This window comes from Cnephaeus nilssonii (assembly GCF_951640355.1).
Source record: "Cnephaeus nilssonii genome assembly, chromosome: 15".
In the NCBI taxonomy this organism is placed as follows: Eukaryota; Metazoa; Chordata; class Mammalia; order Chiroptera; family Vespertilionidae; genus Cnephaeus; species Cnephaeus nilssonii.
The window spans coordinates 24347219-24371907 of NC_137086.1; the positions used below are offsets into that span (position 1 = coordinate 24347219).

The 24689-nt window shown below is 46.0% G+C and overlaps 1 protein-coding gene across 2 annotated transcripts in view; it reads left to right on the top strand.

Annotated features, from left to right (window-relative positions):
* Positions 1–24689, top strand: part of PRKCE (protein kinase C epsilon) — a 451747-nt gene that overhangs the window by 313723 nt on the left and 113335 nt on the right. For both annotated transcript variants that reach the window (XM_079792409.1, XM_079792410.1), the window contains one exon: positions 1620–1793. In XM_079792409.1, the coding sequence (XP_079648535.1) occupies positions 1620–1793 (174 nt within the window). The remainder of the gene's footprint in view (positions 1–1619; positions 1794–24689) is intronic.

Genomic DNA, 24689 nt, shown 5'->3' on the forward strand with positions numbered 1-24689 from the left:
CTCGAGGATGTGAGTAGCTTTCATTGTGAGCAAGATTCATGGGGAACGAGCAGCCTCAAAGGCTACGGGGTTCCATATGGCGTTTGGGCAGGATGGGACCTCTGATGACTCTGAAGCATCTAGATGATTTCTCAGGGAAAATCACAGGCACAGTGAGCCAGCTTTGAAGAGTTTGCATTGTATGTGGGCGACTAAAAGTCTTCCCATTAACATCCCGAATTCCCTCATTAAGCTTCTTCTGAGTTACTGCTCTTCAGTTCCAACATTGACCCTGGAACTGTACTGAGGGGTTAGTTATTGAATGGGAGAAAGGCTTGTCACATTTGTAGGGAAATGAGTGCAAAAATATCAAACGATAAGACAAGTTTAAGGAACAGAATTGTTCATTGGTTCTCTGGAGGAGGACTCACAACTCCCAGCTTTAAAGCTACAGAAGAAACCACAAAGGTAAACAAGGGCAGGTTCAACTACAAAAAGATAAATAATCCTGTTTAATAGAAAAAGAACAGAAAATTATAAGACAAATTTAGAAAAACCTTTACAGAAAGTAAAGTGATAGTATGTTTATGGACCAAGTGCATACACATACGTAAGAGGAAACGGACAAATAGTTCACACAAAAGAAATTTACTTAGAAAACAAATATTTAAAAAGTTTATTGCAAGTTAAAACAGCATCGAGGTAACATTTCACACCCATTACGTGAACAACATAACTTTTTAAGGGAAGCACCCAATGTTGGCAAATCACTGGGAAACTAAAGCACGTCTCCTTTGCTAGTGGCACATTATATTGTATATCCTTTTTGAAAATCAGTTAGGAATGTGCGAGTATTTAACCCCATAATCCACTTCTACCACTTTCTATCTTGAGGACATGATCCAAAAGAAAGAAAAAAATTATATGTACAAAAATATTCTTTGCAATTTTTATATAGTACTTAATAATTACTTGTAACTCAAGTGTCCACTAGGAGGTAAAAGTTTAAATAACTTGTAATAGCTGAAACCGGTTTGGCTCAGTGGATAGAGCGTCGGCCTGCGGACTCAAGGGTCCCAGGTTCGAATCCGGTCAAGGGCATGTACCTTGGTTGCGGGCACATCCCCAGTAGGGGGTGTGCAAGAGGCAGCTGATCGATGTTTCTAACTCTCTATCCCTCTCTCTTCCTCTCTGTAAAAAATCAATAAAATATATTTTAAAAAATAAAATAAAATAAATAAATAACTTGTAATATATTGACTTGAATTATCAGACACCATGATAAAGATGAAGACTGTGTAGAAAAATGCTTATGAAATACTGTCTGGTTAAAAAAAAATGCTATGCTATATTTACCATACTCTTAAGTGCAAATATGACAAATATATGTAAACATATGGATAATTATTTAACAGATGTGCATTGAACTTTTCTTTGCCCAGACACTGTGTTAGAGATTAAAAGTAAGTAAGTGGTAGTAGCTGTATTGGGATGGATAGTTTTTCTAGACATTTTTTAAGGCTTTGTTGCTATTTAAAATGATAGAAAGAAAGGAGTCTGTTTTTAAGCACTTGGTATTGACTCATGTGTCTTCTCTCCCTACGTGTATATACTGACAGGGTGGTTTTGATTGATTGCAGGTCATGTTGGCGGAGCTCAAAGGCAAAGACGAAGTATATGCTGTGAAAGTCTTAAAGAAGGACGTCATCCTTCAGGACGACGACGTGGACTGCACGATGACCGAGAAGAGAATTTTGGCTCTAGCGCGGAAACACCCGTACCTAACCCAACTCTATTGCTGCTTCCAAACCAAGGTATGCTTAGGCCGAAGCTGGTGGATCGCCATCATGGGGCAGCGCTGGGGAGACATATGGTATCTTAACTGTCGGATGAAAAATCAATTATAGACCCTCTGCATTCTTTCTCAAAAACCTTGTAAAGTGGAATGGATTTTACCCTTGAGAAGATCAGGGTGTATTTGAAAAGCATCCTCTTTTTTAAAGGCATGGAATTTTCCATTCAAGGTTATGCTTGTGAGGAGATGAGAGAGAGCCACAGAACTCTTTGCAGATGTATCTGGACAAAGCCGAATGACTAAGCCCAGCCAACAGGTGTGGTTAGTTCTGGCTCTGCTCTAACTTATCACTGCGCAAATCACTAAAGCTCTATGTTGTTTTCAGGGCAAATGAGAAAGAATAAAGGCCACCCTCACCGCTCCTAGCTTGCATAATGTCATAGGAGGTAAAGGATGTAAACAAGTGCTTGAAATGCCATAGGGCCGTGGTCGGCAAACGGTGGCTCGCGAGCCACATGCGGCTCTTTGGCCCCTTGAGTGTGGCTCTTCCACAAAATACCACGGCCTGGGCGAGTCTATGTTGAAAAAGTGGCGTTAGAAGAAGTTTAAGTTTAAAACATTGGGCTCTCAAAAGAAATTTCAGTCGTTGTACTGTTGATATTTGGCTCTGTTGACTAATGAGTTTGCCGACCACTGCCATAGGGCAATACAAATAAGTGGCATTTTAAATTTACCATGTAGGAACCTGGTTACCAGAAGGTGGCAGTAAAGAAACAAAGATAATCTGTAACCACATCAGGGAGTCTGACCTCTGAGTGAGTTGTTTCTTATTCTGAGTAAGGAAGGGAAATGCCAACATTCTTTATGAAGCTCTTATTAGGAAAAAAAAAAAAATGGTCAAAGTCTCTTAGGATGCCTTACGGATTTGTAGTTCTCGGCTTCTTGCAAAGGTGAAGGCAACCTCACCTGAAACTCTTACCTGTGCCCGCCTGGAGCCCAGACCATGAAGAGGCCATCATGGCGAGACGGTTCCCTGCTCTTGGCACACTCTCACCCCCATGTCATTGTGAATGCCAGTTTTTCCGCTTAGAATTCAACAGTCACTCATTGGGCCATTTGGCAGATTTTTAGTTAATTATATCGAATCATTCCCTGATGCCAGGTGTTGGAGATACATTGGTGAGCGAGGCAGGGAACTTACGTCTCTTCGGCACACTGTTTCCCTCCTCACTTGGGAAACTCTAAGAATGAAGGATTCTGTGGCACATACTTTGAAACACTGCAATCTTGACTTCTCTTGGAGTATCTCAATACACACTTGCTTAAGTACGTCCCCGGGGGAGACCAGCAATGAAAAAAAGTTACTTTTATGTAATCGACTATTTCGTAATTATTTGATCCCCGCCATTCCAGACTGAGAACCACCTCTGATGGAATTTTTCTAATCCCTCTGATCCCTCAGAAGAAAGAAATATCCTCAGAACATGTGGAAATCCCTTTTCTGAACAAGCACAGGGCTTATATGAGCTGTCCTTGTTTTTTATGTGTGTTATGAAGTACCAAAGGTCTGTGGGTCTGTGCATTTGTGGGTATATGTACACGCACAAAGGCCCACCACGATGCTAGAGGATCAAAGTCAACTTTCTTCTTTTCTCCACTTGAGCATAATTCTAGGTTAGTGAGAAATGTGTCCAGTATTTCTTTATCTCCCACGGTGCCTGTCGGCCGGCCTCACACCTTGTAGGTGTGCACTAACACCCCGGGAGGGGTCAGTCTAGCTGTGAGTCCCCTGTACCTGGTGGAGCGTGGGGAGTCCCTGTGGAGCAGCAGCTGCCCCGCACCCCTTGGTGAGTGCGTGGGGGCATGAGCATGGTGTCTTCAGTGCCAGCGGTGTCCTCCTGGTGCATTTCACAACATCAAGGCTGGCTTCCTCATCGTGAGGCAGCTTTGCGAGCACAAAATGGTGGTGAATGACACCATGGGTTTCCTTTATGGGAAAACAATAACCAAACTGACGTGGAGATTGGGGTCTGGGTGGCTGGGGGTGAGGCTGGGGGGAGGAGAGACTTTCCTCTGTGGTTCAGAGATTCACTAACTCTTTCTCAGGCCACTGTCCTGCAGCCACAGTTACGGGAGCAACTTTGTCCTGTGCCACCACTAGTCAGTAGAACACAACACGCCTCACTCTACAGATGTCTGTGCATCTGACTTTCCTAAAGGGAGTCATTTTTAACTTCGCCAAAGGACCTTCACTTACTAATGAAAGGAATGCTGTGAAGAGTCATTTTATAAACCTCCAACTGAACTTTTAGAAAATGTGACCAGTAATCGTGGTTTTAATGAGTAGCTGTTATGCACCTGACTCTTGAATTTGGTGCTAGATACGGGGTTTTCAGCAAAAAGGAAGATGATTCTCAAGTAGATGGGTTTATTAAATAAGGAACGGGAGGTATCTAATTTCCATAAGCAAGCAGAGCAGCAAACAGCATTGCATAGTTACATTCTGGGTGGGGTGTTCAAACCAGGAGGACTCGGAGGAGAGGGTGCTGGTTAGTGTCTGGAGAGGGGAAGGAGCCCAAGCCAGGCTTTGCAGAGTGGGGAGGATTGGGGTGGGAATGGGAGCTGGGTTAAGTGGCCATCGTTGGGTCCTGCTTTAGTTTCACTTTTTCTGAAAAGAATGGACCATTCCTCTGAGCCACCCTGAATTGGCTTCAACCAGGACTTTGTACATGATTAAGGAGCACAAGACCCGACTGCAATCCTAGTAAGATGTCTTGCCTTCTTGTTTAATTTAGACACACAGAGCATCGATAGTGTTAGGTCAGGTTTAATTATTTTAAGGCGAGCCGTTATTTTTCAGTTTGTAGGACAAAACAGCCCCTATGGAAACATTCCAGAGAGATCGCACACGGCTTCTGGTTATTACATAGGTTGCTGGCGGCACTGACAATGTGTGAGATGCGGGTACCAGGTCTGGTAGGATGAGATGACTGATGGCAATGATTGTGCAAACCCATTGGCATCATTCATGAACTCAGGTCAGGTTAGTTCTGGTCACTATAGGCCATTGAATGACCAAGTTACAGTTAAAGAGGGATTTGGCCTTTTCTGTATACCAAGCCCACTTGCCCTTGGCTCATTGCACACTGATCATCCTCCATGTTATCTGGATGGGAAAAGGCCAATGGAATGGTAGCTCTCCAGGGCCAGTGAGAAAAGGCAGACAAACTAGTAAATTATGAGAACAACATTAATTTTAATCAAATTTAAACTGGTGTTTGACTTGAGTTCCCTCTATGCTGTGTGCTCTTTGGGATGCTAGAATAAATGGAAACAGCTAGGGAACGCTACAAAATTGTATTTAATTAACTGTCAAATATATCGGATGAAAAGAAGCTAGGGGACTTCTGACTCCAGCCAAGATGGAGTAGTCTCATTTCTCTCAGGTTCTCTATCTTACAATTAAAAAAAACCCTGGGCATAATTCTTATTTAATAAAGGCATGTGCTCATCAAGACAGATATAGTCATAAAGAATTATAGAAATTGTACTACCTGCTGATGAGCATGAGAAACTAAGATTTTCATGTTTAACATTGCCAGATGATTTAATGGTGTTAAATTAGTAGCATGCTTAATATTTTCATACATACACATACACATAATAATTGGTTTTTGGTTAGAAAAAAAAGTTTTGCCTGTAATTATTTCAATGAATGTACATGTATTTATTGAGCATGTGTTACACGTCAGACACTGTTAGATCCTGGGGCTACAACACTCAAAAGCTATTGACTCTAAACTCGTGGAGGTTACTATCTAGTGGGAGAAAGACACACAGAGTGATATTCTATAGCACGGTAGCTCTTCTGATGGAGCCAGTTAGGTGATTCCTTTGAAGCTCTGCAGAAGGTATTTTGGAAGGCTTCCTGGAAGAGGTGGAATCTAACCTGGACCATGAAGCATGGGTAGCATTTGGAAGAGGATAAAGGCAAAAGGATGGCTGATAAGACCTATAAGTTATCCCCAAATCTCATTTTCATTATTATTTTTCCAAAGCTAAAACCCTCAAGCATTCTGTGTCCTGCTTCTTCCTAGGAAATGACAATGGCTAAACAACAAGGGAGAAGAGGAGGCAGGGGAGGGTATTTGCAAAATAGGGAAATTCCTGCATCTGCAAGATCAGATACTGGTTGGTAGAGAGGAGAGGGTAATACTGTGAGCCTGCTTCCTTGGGCAGGGCACTTAGCTAGGCTCTGAAAGTTACGGGCTTGGTGAATCAGGCCGTAGGGGGAGGAGCAACTTCAGGAATTGCTCCTTCTGAGCTCCCATTTTCCTAGGGATAGGAAAGCCTCTGAGTGGTAGGTTTGCTTTGTTTTTGTTTTTATAGTTACAGGAAATAAAATTCTCAGGCATTTTTAGATTCTGTGTATGATCCCCATTGTGAATCATCATCTTCCAACTGGATCCCACAAACTCTGACTTGAATAAGTTCATCCATGACTTTGCTTCTTTCTCTCTCCCTAATCGACCCTATCCCCCACTCTTTGGCATTTCTTGCCAGGCCTGGGAAGGCAGCTCAGGGAGGGCTTTGCCTATGTGAGCCACTGCTCAGGAAACTGAGGGTGAGCTCCTGAAGAATCGCCCTGGGGCAGCCTCCCTCACTGCCCTGGGGAAATGCAGGATGGAAAAATCCTTAAAAAGCACCTGGAGACATTTTTAAAATGAGTTTTAGTTATCAGTATGAGCTTAGAATCCAATAGTTACTTATTTGGTCATTTGTCAGATTTTTAGTTAATTATACTAGAGGCTTGGTACACGAAATTCATGCACGGATAGGGTCCCTAGGCCTAGCCAGCTATCAGGGCCGATCAGGCAATCAGCGGCGGGGGATCGGGGGAGGGAGGGCTCCTTGCTGGCACCTGCCTTGGCTGGCCTGGAGCTGCCCACTCACCGGCCCCGCCCCCGCCCCCTGTTGCCACCAGTTACCTCCCTCTTGGCCTGGGGCCTGCAGGCTCAGGGCAGCTCCTGTGTTGAGCGTCTGCCCCCTGGTGGTCAGTGCACATCATAGCGACCAGTCGTTCTACCTATTGTTCTGCCCTTTGTTCAATTTGCATATTAGGCTTTTATTATATAGGATTATATTGGGGTAAGAACTGCTGAGGCGTGTTGACAATTCAGGGAAAACTTAGAGTTTCAGGGAACTCTGATGTGTATTTTGAGCACTGACTCTGAAGAACAGCAAACATGAAAGCAAAAAAAAGTAAAAAATTAGGCCTTTGGTAGATTTTTGTTAAAAAAAAAAAAAAGAGTTGATTATGTCAGGTTAAATCTATAAGAACCAGGAAAGCAATTGAATGTACTGGGGTCTTTTTCCTGCAGTAGCATGAAGTCTGGGGGGCTGGAGGGGTTCTGTTGGATTTGGTGAATGCCTCATAAGGGTGGATTGAGGTGTTCAACACCTAGAGTTGGTCTGTGGGTCAGATAGCCACCTGGGAATCAATATGATTGCCAATAAAAGATTTCAAACCGAGATAGCCTCGATAACTTTTCACAGATATCAGTGAAATGAGTTCAGTGGTAGAGCTTGGCATCGGCAGACTCAGTTGTCAGCGATCAGTCTCCAGCACACTCTGTCTCCTTAGTCCTGAAAACCATTCCTGCCTGAGCATGCGGGCTGGTCAGCAGCGCCATTTCTTTTCATCAGCCAACAAAGATCTTCAGTGAGGGTCTACAATGTGCAGATCACTGCAGGGCATGACCAGACTTCTGTGCTGGGGCCTATGTCAAACTCGTGGGGTTATAAACTCACTTGAGGACATGCTCTAAGGGCTGTGAGGACTGGTGAGGAATGAGAGAGGGTGGGGGTTGAAGGCTGTCTCTGTGCAGACAGGTCAGGGGTGTCCAAGTCAGTCAGAGAAAATAGATTATGCTTTTCATAATCCAGCAAGGCTTCATGGAGGAGGAGGACCAGGTCTGGAAGCATTCTGTGTGATGAAACAAAAGGTTGTAAAGTTATTTAATGCTCACATGCCCCCAAGGCAGAGAGGTCTACCTGTTAGCTCTTACTCTGCTGCCTTATGTATCTTCTTTGCCTCTAAGGAAACCTTGCATTTGAATAGGAGCCTTGCTTTTCAATATGCCTTTACTTAATCAGCCATCCTCCCCTTTTCTTAATGATGTCTCTGTGAAGCGAGGACATGGCTTCCCTTCAGGGATGGGAAAACAGGCCCAGCGAGGTCTCACAACCTGTTTGCAACAGCACCGGGGTTGGAATCCAGGTTCCCCAACAGGGCGTTATTTTGTCTCCAACCCCTCCTTCCTGTCCAAATTCTCTGCTTTACATATCCTCACCTCCAACTCCCCTCTCCCCAGTTCCATTTGCTGTCACATACCTGAGAAAGGGTCTGGTTCACTTGCACTCAATGAGATTGGAATTAAAAAATAATAATGCCCATATAAGCTGGTAAGAGTAGCAGAGTCTGTCAGCTCGTTTCCAGAAATGTTTCTGTTTTCTGTGAGAACAAGAGAGAAGGGAAGAGAAAGGGCCATGGGCACAGAACTTACATGCAACTTGGGCTGGATGAGAGGAGACCCTTACACCTGCCCATTCGGCCATCGTTTATGGAGCACCTACTATGTACCATGCCATGGGCATCATGGCGCGCGACGTGCTGCCTGCGAGGGATTTAGTGGTGAACAAGGTAGTAGTTCCTGGCCTCACACGTACCGGAACTCGTTGCTTTGTCCTTCAGAAACTGTTGGCCTTGGCTTTTAAAAAATAATCATATTTAATGTTTTATCACAAAGAATATTTGTTCATTGTAAAAAGATTTGGAAAGTTCAGAAAGGACAATAAGAATGATTCTCTAATGACTATTACCATTTTAATGTGTATAATTCCAGTTCAAAACACATATCTGTTCACACATACACTTATTAATAAAATTGGTGCCATACTCCTCTAGGAAACCAAGTGATACATGTATATTGTAACTGCATTCGTTTTCTCTTAATATTCTTCAACCAAACGATTTCTAAGTTTCTACACCATCCACGGGCTGCTCGTAGAGAAAGCCTGCATTTGGGGGGTTGCAGGTCGCCAATGAACCCCCGCTTCCCGTGCAGCTGATGTTGGCCCTAAGGGAACCGGCTTGCACTGCCCGGTGTTGCCCAGAGATGGCATCTGCCTCTGCCATAGAGCCACCTCATTCTCTTTATATTTCTCTCTATATAGCATAAACTACTTGAGGACAATTTGTAATGAATCTGACATCGACATATTTCAGAGGTCAGTCATAGGAACGAGATTTAAATTCCTTTGACATTATATTCATTTGTCTATGTGTTCCTCTGGTAGACGTTTTTCACCAGTAAGGGGTATGTATAGTTTCCCATTCTCCTAAACTATTTGCTTATTCTTCTAAGCTGTAGTTTTTGCATTAGGTTTTGTGGAGGTGCCTCGGGAGCCCGCCATAGCACGCGTACGCCCATGCACACACTCCTGGACACACAGGCTCCGCGTGTGCCGTGGCAGGAGGACCTCCATGCTCCTCATTCTGCTCCATTCATAGAAATTCCACTTTCAGCTGCTTCGCATATTATTATTCCAAGTAGACTACCATTTGAAGAAAGAATTTCATTTCGAAAAAGGAAAAGAATAAAGGTATAAAACCACTGCAACTTCTGCTGAGAGTTTGGAGTAAGTCTTAATGCTTTTTAACTATCCACATGTAACCAGATGTGTATAAGCTGGCATCATTTCCTGAAGGTATCCATTACAAATGCCCATCCATTATTAATATGGGCATGTCCCTGAGACTTGAGTAGAGAGGGAATTTTGGAAGCAGATTTGAAACATCTCTGGCGTTCTCTGGGAGGGCTGTCTCTCAATTGGTTGGATCACTCATAGATATATCTGTTGGACACAATCCTTAAAAGCCATGTGCTTAAACCACTTTGTCTCACTGAAGAAGGTTTTCCATCCTAGAAAGAGAGTGAGAGCGAGAGTGAGAGAGAGAGAAAGAGGGCATGCGACTGGGATATGACACTTCTCCGGTAATGAGCGTGAGAATCTGCTCTGTGCCAGAACCTTGTTAGGTGCCTTTGGGAGATAACAGGGACTGGGACTCCTGTGTTCAAGGAGAGGTGACAATGTATATCACACAGTCACTTCGACTAAAAGTAGTATGTGGGAGAGACTTAGCGAGCATCTATTATGTGGCAAGCCTTGTGCAAGAACTCATTTCCTAACTCTTACACCAGTCCCATGGGGTATAGAGATTGCCATGTCCCTGGGCAGGTAAAGAAACTGAGGCTCAGGGAGGCTTAACAACTGGGCCAGGGTCACACAGATGGATTCGTGATAGAGCTGGGATTCAGACCAGCGATTCCCACCCTTGCCTCCTGTGGGAGAGAAGGACCACCATGGAGGAGGAATGTGCTCTGAGGGGGAGTCCCTGGGTGGAGGGTGAGGAGCAGGGCACAGCAAGTTTCAGGGAGGGAGGAGTTCGCAGGAAGAAACCCCTAATTTAAGGAGAGTCATGACATGGCTGCTGAAACAACAGGCGCCCACTGGGAGAGCGTGAGAAAGACAACCTCATGAGGAGCTGCAGGCTATGATACGGGGTTCGTACACGGCCCGGCAAGGGGTTTGGACTGATTCTGCAAGTAAAGGGTTCCTTGGAGGGGTTCCAGGAAGTGATGACCCAGAGCACAAGGTGGCAGCTATGTGGTGTGGACTAAAGGGGAAAACAGAAAGCAGAGCTGCTGGTGAGGAGGCTGTTTCAGGAACTCACGAGTCCAGAGGCGGTGGAAGACCTTCTGAAGGCAGCGCCGCCAGAGGCCATTCCACGTCCCTCTTGCATCCGGGAAGGCGGCCTGCTTGCAAAGAAGGTAGAGCGCTCCGCTTAATCCTCTAGGAAAGATTGACTGCGTAACCCTGGACTGAGGAGAAACAGGAACTCAGATTGCTGCCAATTGGGTTATGACCTGTACACTTCTGGGGTGTCCACTGCCCACAGTTCAATGGGTGCATAACGATCAAGTTGAAATAAAAAGTTTCACCTTGAAATCTAAAACCAGAGGTCCAAGTTACCTAACCCTTTCACCAAACAAAGCCAGTTTCCTCATTGGTTGACGTCAGACCTCTCAATGCCATCTATTGGATTTCAGGATTTACCTTTTTTTTTTTTAAGTGTTTATTTTTAGATGCATGCTGAATTTTGATAGGAGCCCATGTTGTTTTATGCACAGGGCATTTTGTAGAGAAGCTTCAACCCAGTCTGCTGAGATTATTCAGCTTGAGCAGGGGGCCTTTCTCATATCACCTGGACTTCTGTTCCAGTGGCCTCAGGTGCTCCAGATACCCCTGCCGGCCCTTCGTGCTGCGCCTTTGCAGATCTTGCCAGGTGGTGGGTGCAGCCCATCTGGTTACTTGTGTTCCTGGGCGCCATACTGATTTGTGGTTAACACAGGAGGCCGGAGAGAGGGCACCATGAGTCAAGGAACTGTGTTTCTGGCCCTGGCTTCTGCCACTGATGCCTGCTGTGAGAGCATTGTCCGGGCATTAATTTCTTCACTCGTGCTAGAAGGTGGGGTGAATGCACAGAGGGGACTTGGTCTATGTGGCTCTAAATCTGATCCTAAAGATCTGTGGAAATGCAGCTCCTCGGGAACCACCGTGGGGCCATCACAGACTTGTTTCTGACGCATGAGCAAACAGTGTTTCTGTCTGGCATCCCTTTTTCCAAGCTCAGCTCAGTAAATGTTCCTCTCTTGACCAAAGCCTTTATGTCCACAAGGCTGGCGTTCTACATCAGGGTTCCAAATTCAAACACCTTCAGTGATCTGCCAGGAGGTATTCTGTTGTCTTACTAAAGTGCACTAGCTGAGCTAGTATCCCCCTTCCATTTCAGGGTCATCCTTGCTCAATGATAATGATAAGAGCAAACATTTACTAGGTGTACCAGTTAATAATGCGGATTTTGTGATCGAAGAAAACATGATAATTTCAAGAGAAACATTAAAAGTGCTTTATTCAAAGTAATGTCCATCGCTAGCTACACATTTCCCCCATCGTTAGGTAATTTGTGGATACCGTCCCAGTAGAACTTTTCTTGTTTTGAGGCAAACCATTCAGAGACCCAATTTTCCACTTCTTCATTCGTTTTAAAGTGCTGCTCAGAAAGTGCGTGTGCCATCGATGGGAACAAGTGGTGATCTGAAGGAGCAAGGTCTGGTGAATACAGTGGGTGGGTTAATACTTCCCAGGCATGATCTTTTAATGTGTCTTTAACTGGTTTTGAAGTGTGTGATGGTGCATCATCATAAAGCAAAATTACTTTGCCGTGTCTTCTGGCACATTCTGATCGTTTCACGATCCAAGTGTGGTTCTAGTACTGTAATAAAGTTATATGAATGTGGTTTCTCCCTCTCGCAAAATACCTTATTGCACTGTGTGTTCACGCTTCTTGGTGATGATGTGAGATGATAGGGTGCCAAGGTGATGAGGTGAAGTGAGGTGAGCGACATGGGCATTGTGACATAGCATTAGGCCACTATAAAGGTTACACAAACGCAAGCCCTGGGATTCTGCAACAGTCCGATAACCGGAGCAGCTACTAAGTGACTAACGTTTGGGCAGAGTCTACAGTGTGGATACTCTAGGCAAAGGGATGATTCATGTCTTGCAGAGTGGGAAGGCATCAGGCATTATCATGCTACTCAGAAAGGTGCGCAGTTGAAAACTTAGCAATTTTTTAGTTCTGGAATTTTCCTTTTAATATTTTCGGCCCGTGGTTGATGACAAGTCACTGAAACCCCTGATAGTGAAACCATGGATGGGGGGTGTCGGGGGGGACTACTCTAGTTGGCTTCAAGAAACTTCCTTTTGTCTGATGATTGGGAGAGATTAAGCTCTTGAGGACAGTGAAACTCGTAAGAGACCAGGATGTATATAAAATGGTAGTTGGTTAATTTGTGTTTGGTGGGTGACCAAACCACTTATGTCTGTTACCCAGGGCACCCTGGAATAACCCTTTGGGGGTAATATTTTAGGCAATCTGAATTGTATTGGGAAAGTAATAGAAAGAAAAACAGCCCCTCTTCTTCTCGTTACGGGAACTTTTTTGGCAGAGGCAATGAGAAGTCGAAACATCCACTTTTGACCCCACCAGAGCATTTTATTTTCACCTTGACATTCCAGGGAAAGTGCAGGAAGGACCCCTGTGGTGTGGCAGGAGATACGCATTAACTTCTCTGTTGGGTCAATGTGATATTCACTAGTGATTCATCAGCAGTATGTAATCCATTTTATTGGGAACGAGTGTGCAGGTTGCTAGGGAACTAAGCTCCTTATCTCGCTCTGGCTCTGAGGCTTGGTTTGGGCCTCATGGTGGCAGTAGGGTTTGTGGCCTCCCTTAGTCCTCTGAAAGCAGTATGGGATGGGGGTGCAGTACAGGATGAGTTAGAGGGTGGGAGTGGTGGGGAAAATGATGTCTTTGTTCTCACTGTTTCTCCCATGATTTATCTAACCCATGCCCATTTTGTTTTGTTGTTCAGGGAGTAGCTTAAATCCAGCCTCCTTTATCAAGCCCTAATTTATGAAGAGTTTCTAGATTCACCAATATTAACACCAAATGGAACACAATGCCATTAAAGTTGAAATTCTTCCGTAGTCTAAAGCACCCAGGGTTTTGCTCCTTTGGGGGACTTGACTAGAGATACGGGAAGTATTTCTTAATGTAGTGACTTGGAAGTGCACTTCACAAAGAAGTAGGTGCACTAGGAGAAAACTTGAAAATAAAACCTGACCTTTAAAAGTAAATAAATTTAGGAGTGATTGCTCACCTTACAAAAGCCAACGCTTATAAAATGTTTACAGATGAATTCACTAGGAAGCACCTTAGGCTGGCGAGATCCACTCAGATTGCCGGAAGGAGTGGCTGACCTGTAGCGGGGTTCGGCAGAGTAGCCGAAATGCAAGGCATTAAACACAGCAGCAACGGAGGAGCCGTACCAGGGAAGGGAGGGGAAGGTACCTGGAACACGTACCATCAGTCAGTGAGGAAGGTCTCTGCTTTAGTATATATTAGACAGTATTTTTTCAAGACCTGGTATGTCTTCAGCTCAGTACCAGGTATGCTAGGGATAGAAAAGGCACAATCCTTGTCCAAAGAATGTCTAGTCTATGTAGGGAGGGAAGACTAGCACAGGTGAACCAGAGAACGAAGCATGATTCTGTGTAAAAATGAGCGGAACAGAAATTATCTTAGAGAGTCAGAGAAAGACAAGTTTGAGGGCTTGAGTAGTAGGCATGCGTCTACAAATTGGAGGAACCCTCTCTGCTGGCATATGAAAGACTTGGTCACAGGAGTAAGAACCATGCATGGTGAGCACATGGGATTGGCTCTGTGCAATCATGACATTGTGTGCAAAGGAACAAACCCTTGAGACAGATGTAGATGTTAATGTCGTTCAGATCCTCCCATCCAGCTGCCTGGCCCACTGTTGATCTCTGCAGCTTTAAATCGCATTCCTCAGCTTATCGCCATGGGAACTGAAGAGAGCCTGTTGTCCTGGGCACTGGGTAGACACAGGAAGTCAATATCTTGTGGATGCCACAGGCAGAAACAAACAGGATCCTTCCAAAAACTTTAAGTGATAGATGCTTCCACCTCAAAAACTGTGTGATTCCTGGGCCTCTGTTGTTGTGTTTGTTTTTTTCAATCTATACAAATTGTTCAAAGGTTAAGGTAAATCCCAATTTTATACTAAGGGACATTTAGACTGCAAAGATAAAGAAGGAAAAAAAATAGGAAGTATGAGCAGTTGGACAAAATGAGAAACATAGTAGACTATGCAAAAATATTTCTATCGGGATGCTTGGGCTCTGGCTAGGTGGCTTAGTTGGCTGGAGCATTATCCCATATACCAAAGAAAGGTGACAGGTTTGGTTCCTGGTCAGGGCACATACCCAGGTTTCGGGTTCAATCCCTGGTTGGGATGCGTATGGGAGGTAACTGATCAATAATTCTCTCTCTCTTTCCCTTCCTATCTCTGGAATAAATTTTTTACAAAAGAATACGAACCTCTTTTTGGAAGACTGTATAATTTGGAAGGTTTGAATGTATCTCTTTGATCTTTAAATCTACCAAAAAGTTGTCACTTTAATGTAAGGAAATGGTATTTGAATTGAAAAGGTGAGGAACTGACCACAGCTTACCTAAATGTGGCAGTTTGCATCCAAGGGAACAGAATGAACCAGTTCAATTCCTGTGTCACGACATTTTAAGGAGAATGCTTGAGGGACTTTTTAAAAGGACATTTTTTAAAAGAGAAAGTGATAACGTCCTTAAGAACTGAGACTTGAGCCTTAAGAACTGGTGATTAAATAGGGAGAGACACAGATAAAAGATGTAAGTCCCAGAAAGATACATGCAGCAATATATTGTTTAGAGATAAACACGTTGGTGATGAAACTAAAAAGAAAAACAGGGCAGGGATTACCAGGAAAGTCCATATGATGATTATCCCTACCCTGGGTGGGGATGGAGCGAGGGAGGGGAGGGGATGCAACGAGAGTGGTTTAAAGGAGCATCTGAGCTCCAGCAATCATCTCTTATCTGTCCAGATGCGTTATGGCTAACAGGGAGTTTGCTTTATTGGATTATTCTTTAAAATATGTATGTATGCGTTATATATATTCTTCTGTAGGTGTGCTTTATAACAAAAGAGAGGAGAGGGAACAAGACCACAGAGGTACCCAAGCTGCCATGGATATATATTGGCATTTTAAATAATGATGCCCCTCAAAAACAGTTCTCACTGTAGTAACCCCTGGGCTGGAGGACGGCATCTGCCTATCATTATTGTGCCACGAAAGTCCTGCTTTTCCTGTTGTCTTTGGCAGTGAGGTCTGACTCAAGGACAGGAAATGTGGCAACTGGTCACATGGTTGTTTAGCTGGGAGGATAAAGCATAATCCCCACCTCCTGACCCAAGGCCAAGGCCAGGCTGGGGCTGAGCTCGAGGGGTTATCCACGGGAGAGCTGGTCTACCCCCTACCCCCTGGCCTGGGGCCTCCCTTTCACAGGTTGAGGACTCTTGGGGAGTAACCCAGCCCAGCCTTCCTCTTTCAGGGGAGAAATCGTCCCTACTTTCCTCCACTTTGGTGCTGCCCAACATTTTTCAAGCCATGTTTTATAGCCGAGATGCGGTAGTCAAACATTTCATTTGGCAATTTATATTATGAAAACCGTAGACATCCTTCCATTTCCACCTCCAAAATTATGGGTTAATTCTGCTTCTAGGCTGTATGCGTGCCTGCATGTCCTTTGGAGATTCTGACAGCTAGCCTGTCGGGGACAAGTCCCTGCCTGTGCCGCCCGCCCCCAGACTCACCGCCGGTGGAAAACAGCCTTCCTTGCTGCCATCACCCGCAGCGGTTTATAGAGCCTTCTCTGTAAGCCAAAAATAATAGCGGCGGACATTTTTTACAGCACTTTGCCTACATTTAAAAGCTCTTTACATCTGTCGATTAACATAACCCTTGCCAAGGCTGGATGAGGTGGGTCTCCTAGACAAGGAGAGGCGGAATGCCTCCCGAATGCCTCCCGAATGCCTTCCCTATCACACAGCTAGGGAGCAGTGGAACTGAGGTTTGAGCCCGGGCATCTCTCCTAACTTTGTCCCAGTGCTTGCTGCTCGCTCACCCTGCTGTGCTGCCTCAGAGAACAGGCCCACACCCTGACAGGTGTGGTTTACGCTGACCACACCTCTTATTATTCTCCCATTTTAGGGGTGAGCATGCTGAGGTTCGGAATTTCATCTCATGAAGGGTTGACGAGAGGGAGCCCCGAAAGTGGCTTTGGGAGACCAATAAAGATCTCCTCTGTCCCTGACTTTTTTATCCCCCTCTTCACGCCACCCCCTCCCGACCCCACCCCCATGGGATGGGAACTCCTCCTCCCAGAGTGTTTGGCTGCTGGAGTGAGAGCATGGGCGAGCCTGTACATGTATTGCTAATTGCTTAAACATCGTGGAAAGGAGGGTGTCTTATTATGTTGTGTGTTTTTTTGTGTGTGTGTGTGGGGAGGAAAGCTGTTCATACAATGCTGGCCGACTCCTGAGCTTTAAAGTAAACGACTACATCATTTTGTACAGAGAGAGTCCGGAAAAAGGAAACTGTAAGAAAATATCACCCTCCTTCATCTCTCTCTCTCTTCTCTCTCTCTCTCTCTCTCTCTCTCTCTCTCTCTCTCTCTCTCTCTCTCTCTCTCTCTCTCTCATAGAAGTGGAAACAGAAGGCTCCATGCATAATGACCCCCTTCTCAGGTTGCCTCTCTGAGTGAATGTTTCCTGTACCTCGCTTTCTCCTCACTGACCTCATTGTGATACAAGGAGGAACGTCCACCTGCAAAACATGGCTAGAGATTCTGTAAACCCGTTAGCAAGTTCAGCTACTTCTCCTCCGGGGGTGGTGAAAAGTCCTCACTTGCAAAGCTGCAGGGCGGCTGGAGCAGGGCGACCAGGCTGACAGCGCTCTGTGGTCCTCACATCCTGGGGTGTAACGTGTCGCTGTGGTCTGAGAACACGGACAGTGTTCTAGGCATCTCCCTTTCACCTGGGGCAGGCAGCACTGGAGAACCTTCCAGATGAGAATACACTCAGAGACACAGCCAACTTGCTGAGAGAACACCAGTACCCCACCCATAAACCTCCTCGACTAACATCTGCATCCCTTCAACCCACACCAGGGGCCTTCTTGGCGGCCTCCTCAGACGTAAGCTTGTCTTGTCATCTCATCATCCCCCAGGACAGTGGTATTTGGCCGTGAGGGCTTAGGGAGTGGGAGAGACAAGAAGGGCAGAAGCAGTGATCCTCAGAGGCCCCCTCGGGCTTTCCCAACCACGCCCCCACCCCCAGGATTCTAGGTGCTGTCCCTTCTCCCCCATCAGTGTTCCTTCTGAAAAGCCATGGCTGATGTATAAGATGTAAGGATGCTGCCTTTAGGATTGCTGAAGTGAATGTCTCCTAGGGTCGCTGCTATGGTAACACTTCCCTGTAGCAAATTATAAACCATTACAATAGCAAAAAGGGATTATCCACTTTAAATGACTTTGCCCTTTCCCCCTCCCAACCCACCACCCGCTTCTCCTAGCCTAGTCCCACGTGGTGAGGGATAGTCCCTGCCTTCCTGCCCTACAAACCCTAGGATCCTGCCATCTTTGTCATCTGTAGAATAAGTGGGTTTCCTCTCCCTGAAAATAGTAGTTTTCGTTTGTTTCCTTTCATGCTAGGTGGGAGCTTCTCTGGGCTGTGGATCTTGCCCTTGTCCTTGACCTTCTTGCCTCCAGGGCATATTATTTTTACAGAGCTCCCTTATGAGCGATGTAGTGAACTCCATGTGACTGGGGGTGAATATTGAAATGGACTTCCCTTAGGTACTATTTTGGGGAGCAACAGGAGCAACAGATTATAGTGGGACAGCCATTTCCATTTGGATTGGAAAGTAGTCACTTGTGGAAGGAGTTTTACAAATAGACCCAAAGAGCTTGCCCACTTTTACCACCCTCTTCTGAGACTTTGGGCACCGCCCATGGCCTATAAAATAACACGTCCTTTGTTGGATCTCAACCTGCCCTCGTCCTCCCTCTCACTGCCCTCATCTCTCCCTCTCACTGCCCAAGTTGTGGGCATTCCCTGCAAATTCCTGCCTCCCCGCCTGTATGACGCAGCCGCACAGCTCGGGTTCTCCAGCTCCCCACCACTCCTCACATCCAGCCTCTTCTGTGAACCCTTCAGTTCATCTGAACCCTGGGTGGTTATTAATTACTCTTCTTTCTTGGCACCCAGCATATACAACCTGACTCTCTGTTAGATGTATATGCACAAATGACTTATCTCCCTAAACCAACTCTAATGCCCAAAGGCCAATGCAAACTTCTACGTGTGTGTGTGTGTGTGTGTGTGTGTGTGTGTGTGTGTGTTTAGGATAAGCCCACATACCCCTAGTAAGTGCTCCGTAAATGCGTCCTGTGGTAGCAATGCTAGTGAAAGCTGGTGTGATCACACCCATTTCGGGAATTGAAATCAGCTGACTTATCAGCTGCTGTCTTGTCGCTGACTCATCCTCCTCCCTCTTTCCGCACACGGCTGTGGAGCCCTGAACAGGACTCTGCCCTATTCTATTCACGTTGCCCCTCATGGCCAGTCATGATGGACTGCAATTGGCATGGGAGAGAATCCCCTTAGACAAACTCATCTCATAGCTCCTTAGGATGAGGGTATCTCATTTTGAACAAGCATTTTGTTTCCAGAGATCTATTGTTTTGTCTGTTGTTGTTTTTTAACTACCAGCGAATATTGAGGATGCCCATGAGTCCTGGTTTCCCCTTGCCCGGAGTGGAAGTGATAATGCCCCCCTCAGAGGGCTGATGAGGATTCGTGAGAACACAGCCCTTAGCACAGTGCTGGCGGGTGGCCACACGCAGCTCTTACACTGCTGGTCAGAGTCCTCTGCACATCATCGCCTCACTCCGTCCTCACGGTACCTGGGAGATAAGCAGATGGTGGGTGAGGGAACATGCACGGATCAGTGAGGCACTTGCTCAGGGGCCCATGATTGGTGGCCCACGCCCACTCCTGTGCTGCTCCTCCTGCCACATGCATTTTAGGGGCGATGGGGAGAGGGCAGGCTTCTGCCTGAGAAAACTACCGTCCCTCTCTTAAAATGGCATGAGTTGGCTGGCAGGAATTACTCTCATTATGGTCAGGCCACCTCCTCACCCCCAGCCTTCCAGAACCTTCCCCTCTTCCTGATTGCCCCTAAGTGCTTGCCTCCAGGAGTAGGATTTTTTAAAGGTTACCATGTATTTTTCCTACATCCCACGAATCCCAGTAAGTTCCAGGAGGACTTAGAGATTTTATTGGCCAGGCTGAAAAAAGCCCAGGCAGCCATGGCGTGCTGGTGCTTGGAGTCAGACTGGCGAAGCGAGCGGTGACTTATGAAAAGTCCCGTAACCCTAGAAGCGCCTAATCTGGAGGCTGAGAGAAAGGGATGAAGCGTTTTAATCCTCTCCATTATTTCCTCATTAAGAGTGACTCTCTAATTAGTCATGGGTCAAGTTTCTCTTCCAAGGTGTGTGCTTTAGGGGATATTAACGAGATTTCATGTTTCCCAGCTGAGGTTTCCACCTCTGGGGCCGGCCAGTGTTTTCGGCTGTGAGAAAGGGACCCTTTGCCAAGAATTCACCATGTACTGGAAACAGGAAAGTATGGAAAATGAAGTAGCTAGCATCAGGGCTGCCTCTAAAGGTCAAGGTTTCATTTATAGAACTGGAGCCATCCCGTTGGAGGAGGATGGGCCGTTCGCGCCCGCAATCAGTGCGAAAGGTGCAGGAGCCTGGGCCGGATGGCCGCACTCCTGCTGCAATGGTGAGAAATCCACATGGAGTATTTACAGAGATCGGCCACTCCTGGGAGGATGAGAGAGGAGGAAAGGTGAACCAAACCTTAGGCAGGTCATTTTATCTGCAGGAAGGACAGCACACCACCACGTCAGCATTTGGGGAGCAAGAGAGGAGTCAGGTAGCCAGCGCTCCTCATCATGTTCACTTGGGGTGCTGGTGGAAAGTCCCACAGAAGTGGGAGGTTTCCCGGGTCTCCACAGAGAGCCCCCCCTCAGAAGTCTCCTGATCACTGTCGGACATGGGCCATGCTAAGTGGATTATTGCGTTGCACCTCGTGCGTTGCAACTCTCAGGGAGCTGGGTGAGTGGCAGGTTATAGGTCCCACCCCTGGAGAGTCCAATTCAGTAGGACTGGGGGTTTGCATCTGTTAGTGCAGGGCAGTCACTGGCCACACTTGGTGAAGCACTGCCTGATAGTGGCAGAGCTGCCTGCTGCTGGAGAGAGCTGGCTGTAAAGTCAATCCGCACGTGGCTGCTCCAGGCACTGTCCTAGGCCTGCTGGGATTTGCAAAGGATTCATATGCTATGAGTCTTATCCTCATTCTGAAGCACGTGTGTGACGTGGAGTGGGCAGTGCAGGGTGTGACAGAATCAGATGGCGGACTGCTGGAGGACTTCCACGAGGGCCCACTGGGCGTGGGAGGTGTGCTTTAGTCGAGCCTGGAGAACTGGAGGATTTGCCTTGAAGACCCGGGAGGGGGGGGGGGAAGTGGGGCATTTCTGAGGAGGGGCCACCAGTGTGAGGGCAGCCTGGAGCTGGCTATTTCCTCAGCCTGAAAGTATAGGTCTCAGTTTCAAGAAAGTCATGAGCTCAGCAGGCATTGGTCAAGGCTCCCTGGAATCTGGTGTTCATTTTAATGAACCTGGAGTGGGCACCAAGACTGGGCAGTGGCCCAGCCCACCATCAGAAGGCAAGGTCTTAGCCAAGATGCAGGCGGCAGATAGCACTCTGGGCTTTTAAGAGGTTTTGCTCTGAAATAAGGGTGTCCTGGCCACCATGAACTATGATCTGAGGGACTTCAGCACCTCAGTACGTACACCTTGATGCTGCTTATAAAGTATGTTCCAGATTTTTGATGCACTCACTTTTATGTGATCCTTAGGTGGAACTTAAGGGACTGCCACCTTATTTAATGGGTAAGAACACAGGTGGAGTATTCATGAAATTCCACAGTGATATGGGGTGGAATTGAGCCCCTTGTGCTGGCCCTCTGCCCCTCAGCCGAGGTTTACCTGCCACCCCACACTAAGGAACGTTTGCTGGGCTCCTGGAGTCATTTTTAGGGCTCTGTCTCTGTTAAAAAAGAAAAGAAAAGAGAAAAAAGCCCTGACCGGGTAGCTCAGTTGGTTTGAGCATTATCTCAATATGCCAAGGTTACAGGTTCAATCCCTGGTCAAGACACATACAAAAATCAGCCAACAAATGCATGAATAAGTAGAACAAATTGATCTCTCTCTCTCTCTCTCTCTCTCTCTCTCTCTCTCTCTCTCCCTCTCCCTCTCCCTCTCCCTCTCCCTCTCCCTCCTTCTCTCTCTCTCTCCCCACTTCCCTTCCTCTCTCTCTAAAATGAATTTTTAAAAATTAAAATAAAAAGAATGTCTTCACCTATTGACCTTTAAGATCCATCTAAATTGTCTCTTTGCAGATAGCTGCGTCTGTGCCCCCCCCCCCCCTTTCTAAACAAGTCTAATTTCTTCTTCCTTTAATCCTCCTAAGACTTTGTTACTCTGTGGCACTATTCACCTTATGCTTCTTTATATGGTAGTTACGTCTGTGACAGTGTTTCCCACCAACCTAGACTCTAAAGGAGGTAAGGAATTGGATGGTACTCATACATTATTTTTTCTTTTTCATCTGCTTTGGCTCTTTGGTGCAGTGGCCTAGTGGGAGATAAAGCTGAACACAGGTGGGCGCTGTGTTTAGAGGGTCTCGGATGGCAATAGAAAGTTGTGAAAGGTCACTGGAAACTCGGCTATCCCACGTTCAGTTCCACCAAACAGGCAACTGGGCCCAGGCCAGTTAAGATGCCAACTCTTGAGAGCTCCCCAAACCCTGCCAGGCTCAGCCCCATCACCCTGCCTCGGGGTCACCCGGTCCATGGCTGACTCAGACTTTCCTGCATCCCTTCCAGTGATGACTATTGCTCTGCCAGGGGCACAAACCAGGTCCCCTCCCAGCCACAAGCACCCTTCCCACACATAAATCCCTGAGGTCTGCAGGAATTCTCTTTCAGTCTTTCTGGAACCACTCGAATCCCACAGGCAGGGGGTGGGCAGCTATTCTTACGAAAAGCATTGCTCAGTTCCTGGACTAAAAAGGCATTGGAGAGCTGAAGATAAGGATCCTCAACTCCAAGTCAGGCATCTCTGCAAGCAAGCCCTAGGACTTGCTCACCCCTCCCGTCCATCTGGGATTACCCGGGTATGAGAAAAGCAGGGAGGCATCGTTGCCATAGAGGTGGCCAAGGGGATTACCTGCTAATGCCATTTGGTTGGGGAGGCATTGTTACGTAAGATACTCTGGAAGAGTTCAAATGTCCCCCAGGCTAATGCTCACATCTCCAGTTTGGTAACACTATAGCTGAGTATTGTTTTACTTGCCATTTTTGAAAAGAGAGAGAAAACTAGCCAAGCCATTATTCAACCCAATAATAATACCTTTGAAAGAAATAACCACAACTCTGACACCTTACCTCTGTGGGCAGGATGTCGGGAGGCTATTGTTTCTTCAACCTACAGAAACGGACCTGGGTTACGGGCAGATGACGGGGAGTACCAAGAGGCCTTTGGGAGTTGGGGAGAAAGCCTGAAAGATGGCAGCTTAGCTCTGGTGAAGAGGAAAGGATCACTGGCTTCAAAGCCAGAAACGGGTTTCCTCGATTGTGAAGGCTGGTTGACTGTGGGAGAATGATGGAAACTCCTTGAACCTTTGTTTTCTCATCGTAAAAAGATAAATGGGGCAGGTGTTAGCTAACACTGAGGTGGTAATCTTTTTGCATTATGTAAGTGTATCAAATCAACACATTGTACACCTTAAACTTATGCAATGTAAAAGTCAGCTATGTCTCAGTAAAGCTGGGCGACAATGGGGATGGGTGTCGATGACCAGCTCCTAGCGTTCTTTCAGGGTTTGGATGTGTTGATGTATGTGAGGTGCTTAGTGAGGTGACTTGAGACCAGCTGGGTGTGGTACTGAATGGCTGGAGGCCCTTCCTCTATATTTATAAGCCAATTATACTCTTGGTATAATTTTGAGAACGAAATCCAAGAGGCTACACGGCGTCTAAAACTGGCAGCAATTGCCGAATGACTGAAGTTCCCAGACAAGGGAGCAAATGTCAGCTCTTGGCAAAGTGGGATGGGGAATTTCTGAGTGTGATATTTGAATAAAGAAATCTAAACTAGGGGGAAAAAAAGTTTCGCCAGATCTTATCATTGTACAACGAAGAGTTATGTAAAAACTTTTTGTCCCCACCGCATGTTTACTTACCAATGGGCAGGATATCTTGCAGGCCAAAAGTTCAAACTACTGTTAGCTCCCAGGTGATGTGTGAACTTAAAATGAACCGGCTTCGGAAGAGGCTCGAAAAATGTGTTGACCCACAAATGCTCTTGCCACCCCAGGGTTTCCCAGTGCTTGCCACGGTCCTTGGTGATGTGCTGTGACTATCTGAAAAGGGGAAATGAAGGCCTAGGGATAACAGCTTCCCTCCCGAATCCATACACTCTCACACACAATACTTTTCCAGATATTTCCTTGTGAGTAACCTTCTTGTTCCATTACATCAAGCTTCCAGGCTTACCCCTACTTCATAATGATAAACACAGCTCCTGTACCAAGTCCAAACAGTGGAATGACAGAAATAGATGATTTATTTGTATTTTTTTAAATGCTGATTTACTTTGAATTTTTGTGCTTTTTGCTGTAGCAACTATGAATATCTTCAAGTTGGGAACTCGATCCTACTAATCAACATTGGAAATGCCAACACAGTTCCTGGCTTCTAGTTCATATTCAGAAAATGCCTTTCAAGTGCAATTTATCTAGTTCCTAAGGCTTCTCACATCTACTGTTAAAATGCAGGTTAGCATGGTGGTAAGATCACGGCCTTGGTTTAATTGCACTTCTGTTTTAACTGGCTGTGTGATTTTGGTCAAGCAGCTTAACTTCTCTGTGCTTCCATTCCTTTTATCTGCAAAATGAAGAGAACAGTAATTAACGAGGAAAATGTTGAGGATTAAATGAGTGGTTATAATGTGAAGTCTTTAGTAAGCCATCTGACACATCTAATTTGCTGTGATTTCTGTTACTATGCTCTTCAACTTTCCCATCTCCTACCCAGTTTCTCTGTGCCTCTCACACCTTCCTCTGAGAGTAGTTTCGGGGAGCTTGGAAACCAGTTGTCAGTTCAGACGCCATTTTCTTTCCACAATTGCACTTGAC